Source organism: Moschus berezovskii, chromosome 8, assembly GCF_049115385.1.
Source record: "Moschus berezovskii isolate FMDL1 chromosome 8, NW_MosBer_1.0, whole genome shotgun sequence".
NCBI lineage: Eukaryota > Metazoa > Chordata > Mammalia > Artiodactyla > Moschidae > Moschus > Moschus berezovskii.
In genome coordinates, this window is record NC_142467.1 from 86,815,324 (window position 1) to 86,830,691 (window position 15,368).

The 15,368-nt window shown below is 40.0% G+C and overlaps 1 protein-coding gene across 1 annotated transcript in view; it reads left to right on the top strand.

Moving 5' to 3' along the window:
* The first annotated feature begins 6,294 nt into the window (after positions 1-6,294).
* Positions 6,295-15,368, top strand: part of CCDC192 (coiled-coil domain containing 192) — a 223,939-nt gene continuing 214,865 nt past the window's right edge. The window contains exons 1-2 of the mRNA XM_055428785.2: positions 6,295-6,413; positions 11,695-11,746. Coding sequence (XP_055284760.2) covers positions 6,295-6,413; positions 11,695-11,746 — 171 coding nt within the window. The remainder of the gene's footprint in view (positions 6,414-11,694; positions 11,747-15,368) is intronic.

A 15,368-nucleotide genomic window follows, 5' to 3' on the forward strand; every position in this document is an offset into this window, starting at 1 on the left:
GAGAAACAACTTAAGATTCTCTACTGTCACCTTTGGTTTTACTTATTTGAGTCTAGATTCTTTATTGGAAGTATAAAAAAATCATTAGAGATGAAAATATAATATTTAAATAAATTATATTTAATTTTACAGCTAACCTACAAGAAATTTTAATAGAGATACAATTAGAGACTCCACATAGATTCGATAGAACCTAATGTAGCAGAGTATTTGGAAAAACAGGAAAAATATTTTAAAATATATTAACCCAAAAAAGAAATTTCTTGGAACCATTACTGTTTTTAACCTATGTCTAACTCCAATATCTTACACTGTGATAGGAACATGATAACAAATGTTTTTAAATGAATGAGTGATTTACTCTCAAGAAATAAATAACTATAAAAGAACAGTTTGTCAATCATAGAAGGAACACAAATATGTCCTCAACAAGACAGTGTAACAGTTAAAAGAAAGCAATGACTGTAAGCAAAATCATGAACGAGGACTGGGCTGTAGGTTGAACAACTGGGTTTCCTGAATAAAAATAAACAGGAATATGAAAAACAGAAGTGCATGAATTAGAGCTGGGTTCGAAGCAACAGAAACCATTCTGGGTTAAGAAAATAAAATCGAACTAACTGGCAGTCTATCAGGGCTCATGAAATCAGCAGAGTTTGCAGTTAGAGTTGGTTAGGAATGGACAGCAACCAAGGCCATTCCAGAGACTAAGAAGCAGGGCTCGTAATAGGGAAAGTTTAGCTCAGGATGCAGCTATGTAAGGGAGATGACAAAGTGAAGGTTGTTTGTGGCCTGAATGAAAGCCATTCCAGTGGATACTATGAATAGTTGGAGAAGCCTGAAGAGAGATGGAAAAATACGCAACTTTTTGGATGAATTTTTCTGTGAAGGGGAGCACAGAAAGACATGATGTCGGACAGGTTTTAATGCTGCTACTTAGCATGTTTCTATGACAATGGGATAGGACTGAACCACTGGCTGGAACACTCTTCTTTGCGAAGGTCCCTAGGCTGCTTCTTTCCCATCCTTTGTGTTTCAGTTCTATGCTGTCTCCTGTTCCTAGTTGTACATTCTTGTTTTTAAATTATCTTCTGCAATTTTTTTGACTCCACCAACTAAAGTATGAAATTTATGAGGGCAGAAACTTTGTCTTACTTTTTATCACTATATCACCAGCATCTAGAAAAATATCTGACCTGTAGCAGAGCCTCAGTAAATATTTGTGGTAAAAAATAAATGAGCATATGGATAACTAGAACTTCAATTGCTTATTTCATTTTTTATATCACTTGTTTGAGATTCTAAGTCCCAGGATCAGTTGCTGAAGTTCAGATGCTATGCAGTCCTTTGGATGGATGGTATTTGTCCCTCCTTGGGTTATACGGTGAGTGCTGAGTACATGAATTTATTGTCTCTCTAAAACTGAACACAAGGGACAGAGACAATTCTCATAGGGGCATTGAGAGACTATTTGGGATTCCTAATGTGACAAATGTTCATGCAATATAGAACTGTGAGGAAGAAAAAGAATATTGACTTTCTTCCATTAAAGAAGCCAGAGATGAAAAGCTGCCACTCCTGCTCATCAGCTAACAGCTTTTAATTTTATTCTTGTTTTCTGAGCAAAGACTTTAGGACCAAGGGGTAGGCAAGCCTCTCTGCTCACCCAGATAAACAACCCTCTTCATTAAAGCATGCTGGAAGCCTGGAGATAATTAGACCCACTGTGTCAAGCAATCAGCAACACAGGGAAGAGGTCACAAAAAACAATGACAAGAGAGCTGGCTAATTCTTGAGAGAAACCCAAGGAAAGCTGTTGCAATCAACTGAAAGATGTTTGGGTTGTTAACAGTTCATGGACTGACAGTCCATGTACTTGTTTGTGAGACGTCACTGTGGTTTCTCTCCCCTTTACCCTCTCTTCCTGTCCCTGCCCAGGTCAGACACACCCTGACTCCCAGCCACGGTGCTGTCACCTTGTGTCCATTACAGTGAAAACATAGTGAACCTCCCGAGGTCAACTCTGTGAAAAGTGGTGATTAGTCTCCACAGAATTGTGCCTCCACAGGAGGAATATCTATGAGGTACATCTGCTTGTTTTTATTCATTTATTCTTTCTTTTGGTGCTTGGGATTTTTTAAGCTAGGACATCCTTTGGAACACCCAACACTTTCTTCATTTACTCTTTTTCTAATAGAACATTCAAGGCTATTAGAATGACAGCCTTGATAAAATGATCGGTTCCAAGGGAATGGGGACCAGTATTGATTTTATTTATGCCTCACACCAGGCTTAGTGCACAATGGGTCTTCAACGTTTGGTGAATCAGTGAATTCAAAGTGAGCGACAGATAAAAGCCAAAGGGCTCTTTCCCTAGCAGAGACTCTCAAGACCTCCACTGCAGCTCTGTCTTCTCTCCTCAGACATTCTAATTCATTGTAATCTACTCTCTGTTCTGTCTTGCTCTCTGCTCATTGTATGCTTATTTTCTACCTTCTTTTCTGGTCTTATTTCTTCTCTGACCTAAGTTTAACAAGAAATCTTGATAAGTATTAGGATGAGAGCACATAAATTATGTATACTCCTTAGGATTCTTCTTTGTTATATATACATATGTGATTTCTGATTCTAAAATAAGATGTACTCCTGACAGACAAGTAAGTTTTCAGATTATGTAGAGTGGTCTTTAAGAGCCCTGATGAGCTTATGATTTTTTTAATTTAAAATGCTGTTAATGGAGGAAGTGCCAATGATTTATATTTATTTCTAGAAATTTTAAAACTCTCCCCTTTTCCTTTAGTCTAGAGGGAAATTTTGTAGTTTTTCCTCAAGATTTAGTCCATCTTTAAAAAATAAGTTTGTTTCAATGACTTTCATTAATAAGTTTTTTCCTTCAACTTAACCACAAAAGGATAGAATAATTTATTCCATTATTTAGCCTGTTCAGTCAAAAATTCTGTAGACTAATATGCCTTCAATAAACCTGCTAGCTTCTTCATCACTTCCTTCTGAAATCCTTCCCTGTAGCATTCATTTAAGGAGAAGTAATAGTGGAAAAACAGTGGAAACAGTGTCAGACTTTATTTTTTGGGGGCTCCAAAATCACTGCAGATGCTGATTGCAGCCATGAAATTAAAAGATGCTTACTCCTTGGAAGGAAAGTTATGACCAGCCTAGACAGTATATTAAAAAGCAGAGACATTGCCAACCAAGGTCCGTCTAGTCAACGCTATGGTTTTTCCCGTGGTCATGTGTGGATGTGAGAGTTGGACTGTGAAGAAAGCTGATCGCCGAAGAATTGATGCTTTTGAACTGTGGTGTTGGAGAAGACTCTTGAGAGTCGCTTGGACTGCAAGGAGATCCAACCAGTCCATTCTAAAGGAGATCAATCCTGGGTGTTCATTGGAAGGACTGATGCTAAAGCTGAAACTCCAATACTTTGGCCACCTCATGCGACGAGTTGACTCACTGGAAAAGACTCTGATGCTGGGAAAGGTTGGGGGAGGGACGAGAAGGGGACGACAGAGAATGAGATGGCTGGATGGCATCACCGACTCTGTGGACATGAGTTTGAGTGAACTCCGGGAGTTGGTGATGGACAGGGAGGCCTGGCGTGCTGTGATTCATGGGGTCGAGGAGAGTCGGACACGACTGAGCGACTGAACTGAACTGAACTGAACTGAACTGAACTGAATAGTGGAAAGGTCACTTTGTTTTTCAAGGACTTTTTGAAAGTCTGTTTTTGTACCAGCCATATTTCCTCACCTCTTTTTGATCATGAGATGTAAGATAAAGATTAATAAGCACTATAAATAATTAGTGCTTACACTGCCTTTCACCAGCCATTACAGAGATGACCTTCCTTTCAAAAACTGGTATGAACCAACCACACAGTGAATATCTGCACATTCCTCTAAAAGGCGGTAAAGAGTAATCCACTTTGTGGGTTTTTTAATAAGATGAGCTAGGGAAACAGAACAGAATGTTAAAGCAGGAAGGGTGACAGAAACAACTCTTTTATATAAAAGAAAAGTCACAAAGAGGTAAGATGATTTTCTGAATTTCACACAGACTGCTAACTAGAGGCAAGGCCAATACCCCAGTTTTTATCTTTCCACATCCACCTAATTAGTGTTGATTTTTCCTCCTAGAACACCAACTGCTCATTGGTTCATAACTTTACCTGTAGCGTTTACTTGTTTTTACCAGGGATCTGGGTGACAAAGTTCTGTTGGAGAAGTAAATGCTCATTATACTCTTTAGTTGATAAGCTACCACTTATTTCACATTACTTTGCCAACAAAGGTCTGTCTCAAAGCTATGGTTTTTCCAGTAGTCATGTATGGATGTGAGAGTTGGACTGTGAAGAAAGCTGAGCACCGAGGAATTGATGCTTTTGAACTGTGGTGTTAGAGAAGACCCTTGGGAGTCCCTTGGACTGCAAGGAGATCCAAACAGTCCATCATAAAAGAAATCAGTCATGTGTATTCATTGGAAGGACTGATACTGAAGCTGAAATTCTAATACTTTGACCGCCTGATGAGAAGAACTGACTTATTTGAAAAGACCCTGATGCTGGGAAAGATTGAAGGCAAGAAGAGAAGGGGACGACAGAGGATGAGATGATTGGATGGCATCTCCGACCTGATAGACATGAGTTTGAGCAAGGTCTGGGAGTTGGTGAAGGACAGGGATGCCTGGTATGCTGAAGTCCTCGGGGCCACAAAGAGTCAGACACGACTGAGTGACTGAACTGATTTCACTACTGTTGCAGTTATCTGGTCTACATGCTCCATCCGTAGAAATAAACTCTTGATTAGAAAAATTTCTCTCCTACCAATCTAATCTATTTTGGATGCACTGTGTGATTAGGTTTGTGTGAGCCCAGGACATAAGAGTTCAAAGCCCAGGAGTGATTCTGTCTGTAGACTGCAAAGGTCCTATATGTACTTCCTGCCAGAGCAGGAAGTGGAGTGAATACAAGTTGTTCTGGGTCCACAAATGCATCCAGGGAGAGATATAGCAACTGGCTGGGAGAAAGTGGCTGTGTTTTTGAGACAAACAAGGAAGAAGGAGCAGTGACTACAGATGATTTGTGACAGTGAGCAGATCACCAGCTAATCAGCATAATTTATCACTTCTGCAATCCTAAATCAGGATCAGTTCATTTCAGTTCAGTTCACTCAGTCGTGTCCAACTCTTTGCGACCCCATGAATCACAGTACGCCAGGCCTCCCTGTCCATCACCAACTCCCAGAGTTCACTCAAACTCATGTCCATCGAGTCGGTGATGCCATCCAGCCATCTCATTCTCTGTCGTTCCCTTCTCCTCCCACCCCCAATCCTTCCCAGCATCAGAGTCTTTTCCAGTGAGTCAACTCTTCACATGAGGTGGCCAAAGTATTGGAGTTTCAGCTTTAGCATCAGTCCTTCCAATGAACACCCAGGACTGATCTCCTTTAGAATGGACTGGTTGGATCTCCTTGCAGTCCCATCACTTCATGGGAAATAGATGGAAAAACAGTGGGAAAAATCTCAGATTTTATTTTTTTGGGCTCCAAAATCACTGCGGATGCTGATTGCAGCCATGAAATTAAAAGCCACTTACTCCTTGGAAGGAAAGTTATGACCAACCTAGATAGTATATTAAAAAGCAGAGATGTTACTTTGCCAACAAAGGTCCATCTAGTCAAGGCTATGGTTTTTCCCATGGTCATGTATGGATGTGAGAGTTGGACTGTGAAGAAAGCTGATCGCTGAAGAATTGATGCTTTTGAACTGTGGTGCTGGAGAAGACTCTTGAGAGTCCCTTGGACTGCAAGGAGATCCAACAAGTCCATTCTAAAGATGGAAGCCTTTATTAGGATGTGGCCAGGTGCAGTTTTCTGCCTGGGGCCTATGGGTCCCAGGAAAGGAATGTTATCACAAGAGGAGGTGGTCTATGGCAAAAACTACTGGCAGCCTGTAAAGCAATTCATTTCTGTGACTACACACACTCAGACAAACAGTGTGATTGTTTCCTTAGCACTGGCTCTGAATGTAAACATGTCATGGTTTGATCACAAAAACCATTGTTTGTGGCCCACTTTGAGTGCATTTTCCAGAAATGATGAATACATAGTGATTTTCATCACACTCATGCCTGGATCTGATTTGTGAGATGTTTTTAGAGGTTACTGTGGCTTTGTAACTGAAACTTTTTCTCTGGGAAGCTAACTGTCCTTTCCTCAGCCATTGTGGTTGCCTAGTAACGGGGACAGCAGAGTAGTAACAGGGATTCTAAATGTCTAAGGAATGGGGAAAATCGATGTTTGTCCCACAGACAGGGTACCTCAGGGGGCCCGATTTGAGATGGGAGAATGTTACAGCAAGACATCTGTGGCCCCAGAGTGTGAAACCCCAGGGAGAAGCAGGTGAGTTCCTAACTACTCCGGTTCCAAAAGAATTCATGGGAATTTATAGATAAAGTAGCCTTCACTTGGTGCTTCAAAGAAAACCTTTCCTTCATGTCTGGGGGAAAACATCAGACAGACTTTTTCTCCTTTCCTGGAGAATGATCTCTTTCTTTGAACATGGATGCCTTCTCAGATCACAGGGCAGGGTCTGATATGCAGAAGGTGTTCGGTAAATATTTGTTGAATGAATAAAATGTTCCTCACTCATTCTCCTCAAAATCACATACTCACTCCAACCATTATACTGGTGTGAGAAGGGGAAGTTGAGGCAGCCCTTTTTTAGAGTCACTGGAATGAAATGTCATCTTTGCTGCTCCCCTTGCCAAGAGATATACACAAAAGAAGTTAGGTCATTCCAACCTTACTCAAACAGAAATCCAAACCAACTCTGTCTATAAATATGGAAGTACGGCTCCCTGCTACAATTGATCTATAGTTAATCATTAGGAAATCTGCATGTTGACACAATGTTCCTTTCCCCTTAAAATGTAGACATACCTTCCACTTAGAATTTTCTTTTAAACCTTGTATGAGAGATGACCATAACTTTTCTGTACAAAGAGCTATATCCTAGAAAATGGTGTACTTGTGATATGCACACATGTAACTCTAGTCCTGATTTATTAAGATTTAAAATATATTTTCATTACATGAAACGTGTGCTCACTTGCTCAGTTGTGTCCGAGTCTTTGCAATCCCTTGGACTACAGCCCTCCTGTGGGGATTTTCAGGCAAGAATACTGGAGTGGGTTGCCATTTCCTTCTCCAACATGAAATGTGTGAGCCTTGTTTTTATTTACTTAACCTATGTCTATGGTCCATAAATGAAATGAGAAATTCACAAATTCTCCTGTTTGTGAGAACCCTTTCTATGTGCAGAGGAGTCTGTGACTCTCAAAAGATTGACAATCTTTTGGGGGAAGGAAGTTTTTTGAAGGTAGTTTCTGTTAAAGAAAATAAAAATCTAGCAAACACTTGTTTTCATTTCTCTGAACATGGCACTTTTAGAGATGACATGTCAATGTGCTGACAATTGGAGAGGTGAATGCAATATTACCAAATGGAGGAAAAATGGCCTGTGACAAAAACAACAACTTTGAAAGGAACAGCCCAGGGTACCATCAGCAGGGAAGTCAAGTGGAAAGCGGGGCTTTGCTCTCACTGTAAATCATAAGTGGTGTGTCTGTTCTCTTGGTATATGGAACAGAGTCCTCTGTGCAAGCATGGAGCAGGGCTCTGATGAAGGAGACAGTGGACAGCCATGAAACTCCACTTCACCTTTAGAACGGTGCAATTCAACTCTTTCACTTCTAAGCAGGAACAAACTGGTCCCATGTATCTGCCTGCCTTAATTTCTGCCCCCTCCTCTTCCCAGGCCCTTGAGACAGACCTTCTCCACAGCGTATATAGTTTAAACCAAATGGGAACTCGCACCTGTGCTGTCTAAGCCAGGGATGCTTAGGCACTGGATGCAATTAACCTAGGGAATGAAACAAATCTCTTTATCCTCTCCTAGAAGAGACGAGGTGCTCAATTGATGTATTTCCAAATGATTTTTATTAAAATATGTATCCGCTTGGACCAACTGGTGAAAAAAAGGAGGTAAAAGTTGAGAGAACAGATATAAAGATTTTTTTCACTGAAAGGAATGAAATATTTATGTCCTTATTAAATACTGGAAAAAACAACTATAAGGCCTATATGTCATATTATTACTTCCTGCCAAAAGAAATTTGAAGATGTTTTTTCAGATCTTCTATGAACCCTGAAGTAAGAAATCACTGCAATAAAAACAAGCTTCATAAATATATTTGTTAATCTTGTTTTCTCTCAAGGCTAATAGGCTTTCTAAAGCTTTTGTTCCCTTAATTATGGTACAATATGACTTGTCCTGTGTTATGCCGAGTTACTATGGTTACCCTGAGGCCATGACTCACGACCTTTAAATATTATTGTCAGGCAGCCAAAGCTGCCTTTTAAACCAGTAGTTTTGTTTCAGACATTACTAAAAGAAATTAGCTTCAAACAGTACTTTTTCTTGTATATCTGTGTCATATCTGAATATGCACACGTACTGGACTCAATTTTTTGGGGGGATTTGGCTTCATCCAGTGACCGAATATTAATTTCTTGATTAAGCACAGTCCTTGTCTTCTGGAAGGTGTCACTGAGAAATGCAAAAATAAAGGTAGACAAATAGCTGTACAACATCATGAAATGAAATAAAAACTATAAAAGACAGACATCCAAAACCTGCTTGTGGACACAGAGGCAAGAAATGGTTCTGACCAGTAGAACTGAAGAGGTTTGTGGGGAGGGGCAGGGAGCAGCATGTGAGTTGTGGTATGAGGAATGAGAATGGCAACCCACTCCAGTATTCTTGCCTGGAGAATCCCATGGACAGCAGAGGAGCCTGGCGGGCTACCATCTCTGGCGTCGCAGAGTCAGACACGACTGAGCGACTAACACTTTCACTTTTCATTTTCATGAAGAATAGGTACGATTTTAACAAACAGAGATGAGAGCATGAGGAAACAATCTAAGAAAAAGATAAACACATGCCCTGGAACTACAGGGTAGCAAAAATCAAGTTTGGTGAAAATAGTTCTTGTGAGATAGATTGATAGAAAGTAAAATTAGTTAAAAGGCAAGAGGGGCCAGCTTATTAAGGTCCTTCAAATGGTTTGCTGTTTTGCCCAGCACCTGTGATGATCAGAAGCGTGTTTTCCATTTCATGATGAAGAGGTACTGTCAAGTAGAAAACTGATTTAGGTATGATTCAAGAAAAACAATTATATCTCTCAGAACCCCAGTGTGTCCTTCACTAAGTGGGAATTTAATTAATTTTGTTCAATAGTCACTGATTACTGTGTGAACATTTTAAACGGTTTGACTTTTTTAGAGTAAGAGACATGCACAGAAATATGGGAATAAAATAACACACTCATTAGAGAGATAGTAGGAGAGAAAATAATAAAAGTGCCCCAGTATTGTAAAAAAAAGGCTTGCTGGTTGGTAACAACAGAATGACTTCTTAAGATTGGAGGTTTATTAACTCAACTATTCATTCACTTATTCATTCAACAAGTGTTTATTGACCATCCTAGCCCTCCTGAAGATGTTAGGGATAGAGTAACAAAATAACAGAACAAAAAATTCCCTATGTTTAAGGAATTTGTATGTTCATTTGAGAGGAAACACAATGGACCTAATAAACATGCAAGTACATAAAGTGCTAGAAGGTGGTAAACACTGCAGAGAAGAATCAATCAAGGTAATTTGGGTGGACAGAGTCAGGAGCTTAAAGCTAAATGAAGTGTATGTGGCAGGCTTGCCTGAAAAAGGGATATTTCAGCAAAGAAAAGAAGGAATTAGTAAAAAGCCCAGTGGACAAGGATAGATGAAAACTTCCTGGCATAAGTGATGGATGAACAATAAGAAAGCCAGTGTGACTCAGAAGGGAGGAGTTGAGAAGAGGAATATGTGATGAATTCAGACAGGTAAAGGGGGGGTTGTGCTGGGAGGGGAGGAAGGGAATGGAACAGAATCCTACAGTAGGTGGAAGGACTGAATGGCAAAGACATCTTTAGGAGCTTGTTGGTCATTATGTGGCCCTTGGTTTTTATTCTACGTGAAATGGAATCATTTATTGGAGATTTTTGTTTGTTTTTAGCAGAGGAGTGAAATAATATTTTTACAGTTGATGTGTATTGAGAATTGAAGGTAGGGGGCAAAAGTGAAACCAGAGAGAGACATTTAGGAGGTTAATGCAACAGTCCAGATCTGATGTAGCTTGAGGTTTAAACCAGGTTGTTAGCAATGAAGACGGTGAAAACTGGCCAGGTACTGGATATATTATGATGGTAGGTCCCCAAATTTCCTGTTGGGTTGGATTTGGTTTCCATGACAAAAAGAAAAGTCAAGGTTTCGACCTGACAAACTGGAAAGATAATGTCATCGTCAACTGAGATGGAGAAGACAGCAAGTAGAGCAGATGTGGGAGTAGGAATCAGGAGGTAGGTTTTAGAAATGCTGAAAGTGAGATGTCTATTAGACATCCTGGTGGAGATCTCAAGAAGGCAACTGAATGAATGAATCTGGATTTCAAGGGAGAAGTCTGCACTGGAAATATGTACTGGGGAGTGGTCAGCATATTGTGTTAGTTGCTTGGTCATATCCAACTTTTTGCGACCCCCAGTCTGCTAGGCTCCTCTGTCCATGGAATTCTCCAGGCAAGAATACTGGAGTGGGTTATCATTTCCTTCTCCAGGGGATCTTCCCAACCCAGGGGTTGAATCCAGGTCTCCTGCATTGCAAGAAGATTCTTTTACTGTCTGAACCACCAGGAAAGCCCCAGCACATTAATAATATTTAAATCCCCAAAGCTGGAGCAGCTCACTGAGGGAGTGAATGTGAGTGGAGAAGAGAACAGGCCAATGTTGAGAGTTGAGAGAAGAAACAGCCATCAAAGGAGACTGAAACGAGCAGTAGATGGAATGGGAAGAAAGTCTGGGGTCGTAGGATATCCTGGGAGCCACGTGAAGAATGCATGTCAAGGAGGGAGTCTTGAATCATGTCAAAAGTTGTTAAGATGAACTGTGACACATGACCACTGCTTACAGTAATGTGGACTCACTAGTGAATTCAGTAAGTGAAATTTCTGTGGAATGACAGTTGTGAGAGTCTGAATGGAGTGGCTTTAACAGAAAATAGGGAGAAAGGAATTAGAGACAGTGACGATATAGGTTTGCTCTAATGGGGATCAGAGTAATCAAGCAGAAACTAAAGGGTTAAGAGGGCTCAAGATGCACTAAATAGCAGCATGTTTGTAAACTATTGGAAATAATCTAGCAAACAAAGAGAAATTGATTGAGAAGCAGTGTAGGAGACAAAGAATTCTCAAAGTCTGCTGTTTCATAGGATATGTTTTTCCTCTCTTTTTTTTTAGTTGAAATAAGATATTTTGCAGGTTTTCAGAACAGATTGTACTGTTTGGACTGCTTATTCTCAAGAGGACCTTTAAAGGCTATTTTATCTTCTTCAAGTAAAGTTTACATTCCCTAGCTTTGACTTCCTTTAAAAATGTTCAGAAAATGACACTGGGAGGAAATACTTTAAAAGATACATCTTCAATGTTACAGCATAAAGATCTATTAGATGTAATATGTGTATGTGTGTGAGTGAGTGTGTACATGTCTGAGAGAGAATTTTGGAATTCTGAACTCTTACTTTATTTCAGCACCACGTCTGGAAATTCAGCGTCAAACACACAACAGAGAAACAAAATACTGGTAAGAAAAGAGGTTTTCATGAGTTTCTCTTTTAAAAGCATTACAGTTAATGAAATTGTAACTTCTGCAATCGATGTAGAGATTTTTTAAACATAGTTTCTCTTTCTTATTTTACTAGTATATTAAAAAAAACACGTACTTTTTCAAGTAGAATGTGTTAAAGTGGGCAGGGTATCAATGAGGGGATGCTGCTGGGCAGGAGGGAAGTTGGTACAGGGTGGCTGTGATCACGCTTTTCCTTGTGATCTCATACTGCTCTCTGGGGTTCTGCACAAGCATAGACATCCTGGGTTACTTCAAAGTATTTGCTTGTATATGAGGAAACTCTGGAATTTAGACATGAAACAGATTGGGTAACTCATCTTCCTTGGTTTGTTTGGGCTTGGGTTTAAATCACAGTCTCAAAAAAATAAAATAAAATAAAAAATAAATCACAGTCTCTTCCCGATATTCTCAGTTCATTCCCTTTCAAGTCATTCTGGGACAGCTGGGTCCTTTCTACCAAAGCCTAAACTCATCCTCCTAGAGGCCTCAGGTGACAGTTGGGTAGGTTGGTGTTATAGCTGTGATGAGTTCATGGAGACTCATTATACTAGCTTTCTATTTTTATGCAAGTTTGAGGATTTCCCTTAGGAAAAGAATGAGCTATCTGTACACCCTTGACTCAATTTTAGTAGGGATCTCTAGACTCTACCCACAGACATTTCTGGAACAACGTTTCCAGCTCTAATGTAGAGGCAGTGTGGTAAAGGAGAAAGATTGCAGGACTAGGAATTAGGCTGTAATGATACCCCAAGTCACTTAAACTCTCCAAGCCTTGTTTTTCATCTGTAGAATGAGGACGACGAGACTTTAATACTCTATTTGATATAAGATGTTTGCGATATGAAAATGGTTGGGAAACAATCTGCAAGTGTGCAGTAGGTTAGCTATTAGCAATAGATTCATTTCAAACAAACTACTCTGTGGACCATGCGACTTTGCCCTTTGGTTTCTCTGTTTCTTTCTGGATTCAGCATTCTGCTTTTCCACTTATGACCCACCCCGGCATCATCAGCTAAGAACATTTGATCTAGTGAGGTACATATTGAGAACCTTACTTCCACACAATTATTTTTGTTCAGTGTTAATATCTCTAAGAATTCATTTATTCTGGCCCCAGACAGACTGGACATATGTCTCAAACCCACAGAAATTTTCAGGAGGTGGGTTTTTGTTGAAGAAATAGAAGTCAAAGGGAAACTAACTTAGATTAGTAGAATATGATTTTAATGAATTTTTCTACCTCTAGTTATCATTGAATATTCTATTACTATTTTTCAGTGAGTTTTTATCTTATGTAGTAGAGCTATTTACAGTTTTGTTGTCCAAAGGAAGAGTGTCCCTGCTATTTACAGTTTTGTTGTCCAAAGGAAGAGTGTCCCTCACTGACACTATATGAAAACATTTTTTTCTCTGGTTAGTTGTAACCCTTGAGCTAGTAGTTAAACTGGAGTTTTGGAAATGGGAGACTTCAGTTTACCAATCTCTGTTGACTGCCTTTTCTCTAACAATGCTAATCAGTTAACACCCTAGAGGTAACCCTCTCACTGGCTGCCTAAGACACTGAAAAGGACAAGGTGCCAATTACTACATTTAGGATTTCTGCCTAGGGCTCCCAATTAGCTTGCCGGAGATCAGAATCTATCTTCTTTCAATTTGCATTTCACATAGTTGAGAGCCCCGGGGCTTGAAGTAACTGCTTCTGCTTTAGTTACTGAATTTTTACATTTCTAAAAGAATACATTTAGCTTGAGGTGGAGGTTAGGATTAGAGACGTGAAGGCCATAGGATGGTCACAATTAGTGCTGCCTCCTCCATGCACAACCCCCTTCAAATCTTGGAACTCAAAGGATAATTATTTAGCAGACCAGATTCTGCTCTGTACCACAAGGAACCAAACTGTAGGTAGATCTCAGATGCCTCTTTTGAATAGTTGTGGTTAGCTTTGGTAGAGAACACACGGATGAAGGATAAAAATGTCTAATTCTGTGAAGGTATCTTAAGCACCAAAGCAGAATGAAACACACTTCAGCTTTGTGGCACCTGGTCTCTGAACAGTACTTTAACATCTTGACTTTCCTGCTAAACTGTGCATTCTTAGAGTCTTTATTCATCCTTGCGGTTAAGTGGCTTCAGTTGTATCCGACTCTGTGCGACCCTATGGACTGTAGCCCACCAGGCTCCTCTGTCTGAGGGATTCTCCAGGCAAGAATACTGGAGTGGGTTGCCATGCCCTCCTTCAGGGGATCTTCCCAACCTAGGGATCGAACCCTTGTCTCTTATGTTTCCTGCGGTTTCTTTACCACTAGCGCCACCTGGGAAGACCCATTCATCTCTATGTCCCTGAAAGAAAGTCTGTGATACCAAAACGTCATTCACTCAATACCATCTGAAACAGAACGCCTGGACTGAGTTCCAGGCAAAGCACAAGGTGACTGACAGATGCTGTCTCTCTGAATTGTTACAGCAGCAGATGGGGGTGGTTTTTTTTAGAATCATCACTATTGTCCTTTTCTTCTCCTCCTCCTCCTGCTCCATGAATATTGTTATTATCACCTTAGGAATTAAGAACTTTAGCGTCAAGGAGATTGAGGGAGAGTCCAGCTGTTGAGTGATCGATGAACTTTATGGTATAATCCAGTGAGAATTTACGTAGATCCACTTTTCAGGTACCAGGTTACCCCTGTTTATCTGGACCATATTAGAATATTATTTGAACTGTTACCGTTGCTCCATTTTAAAATCCTCTGACAAAGAACAGTTAGTGCTTATAAATCATCTCATTTGAAATTGTTTAGGAAATGAAAGTTCTATTGCAAGGAGGCATGACCTGAACCAGATACCTGACTCAGGGTTTCTCCCCGTGAACTATTCCTAAAAACTGTGACACAGAAATGAACAATGTAAAAACATCACATGACCTTTGGTTATGTGGAGTGGCACATCCAAAAATGAGAGTGCGGCTATGAATTCATTAATGCTAGAATATGTATGAACTATTTCACTCATTTTACAAAACTAGGCTTATTATAAAACCTCATAAGCCATTTAGGGTTCAAATTGTAATTCAGTGATGACTTCATTAAAGAATTATTAACAGCCAAAAATATTAAAGCACTTTAAAATTTTTTAATTCATAAGGTCAAGTTCATAGCACACTATATAGGAGGTCAACTTTATAAAACAAGCTTCAGTTCAGTTCAGTCACTCAGTTGTGTCTGACTCTTTGCGACCCCATGAATCACAGCACGCCAGGCCTCCCTGTCCATCACCAACTCCCGGAGTTCACTCAAACTCATGTCCATCGAGTCGGTGATGCCATCCAGCCATCTCATTCTCTGTCGTCCCCTTCTCCTCCCGCCCCCAATCCTTCCCAGCATCAGTCTTTTCCAGTGAGTCAACTCGTCGCATGAGGTGGCCAAAGGATTGGAGTTTCAGCTTTAGCATCAGTCCTTCCAATGAAATTAGCTTTAAAAATACTACATTTGACAAACCGGAAAGACAAGAATGCCTTAAATTGTGTCAAATTGTATAACTTCTATTCTTCTAGTACTAGGTATAACGTAGCATTATTTTTGCA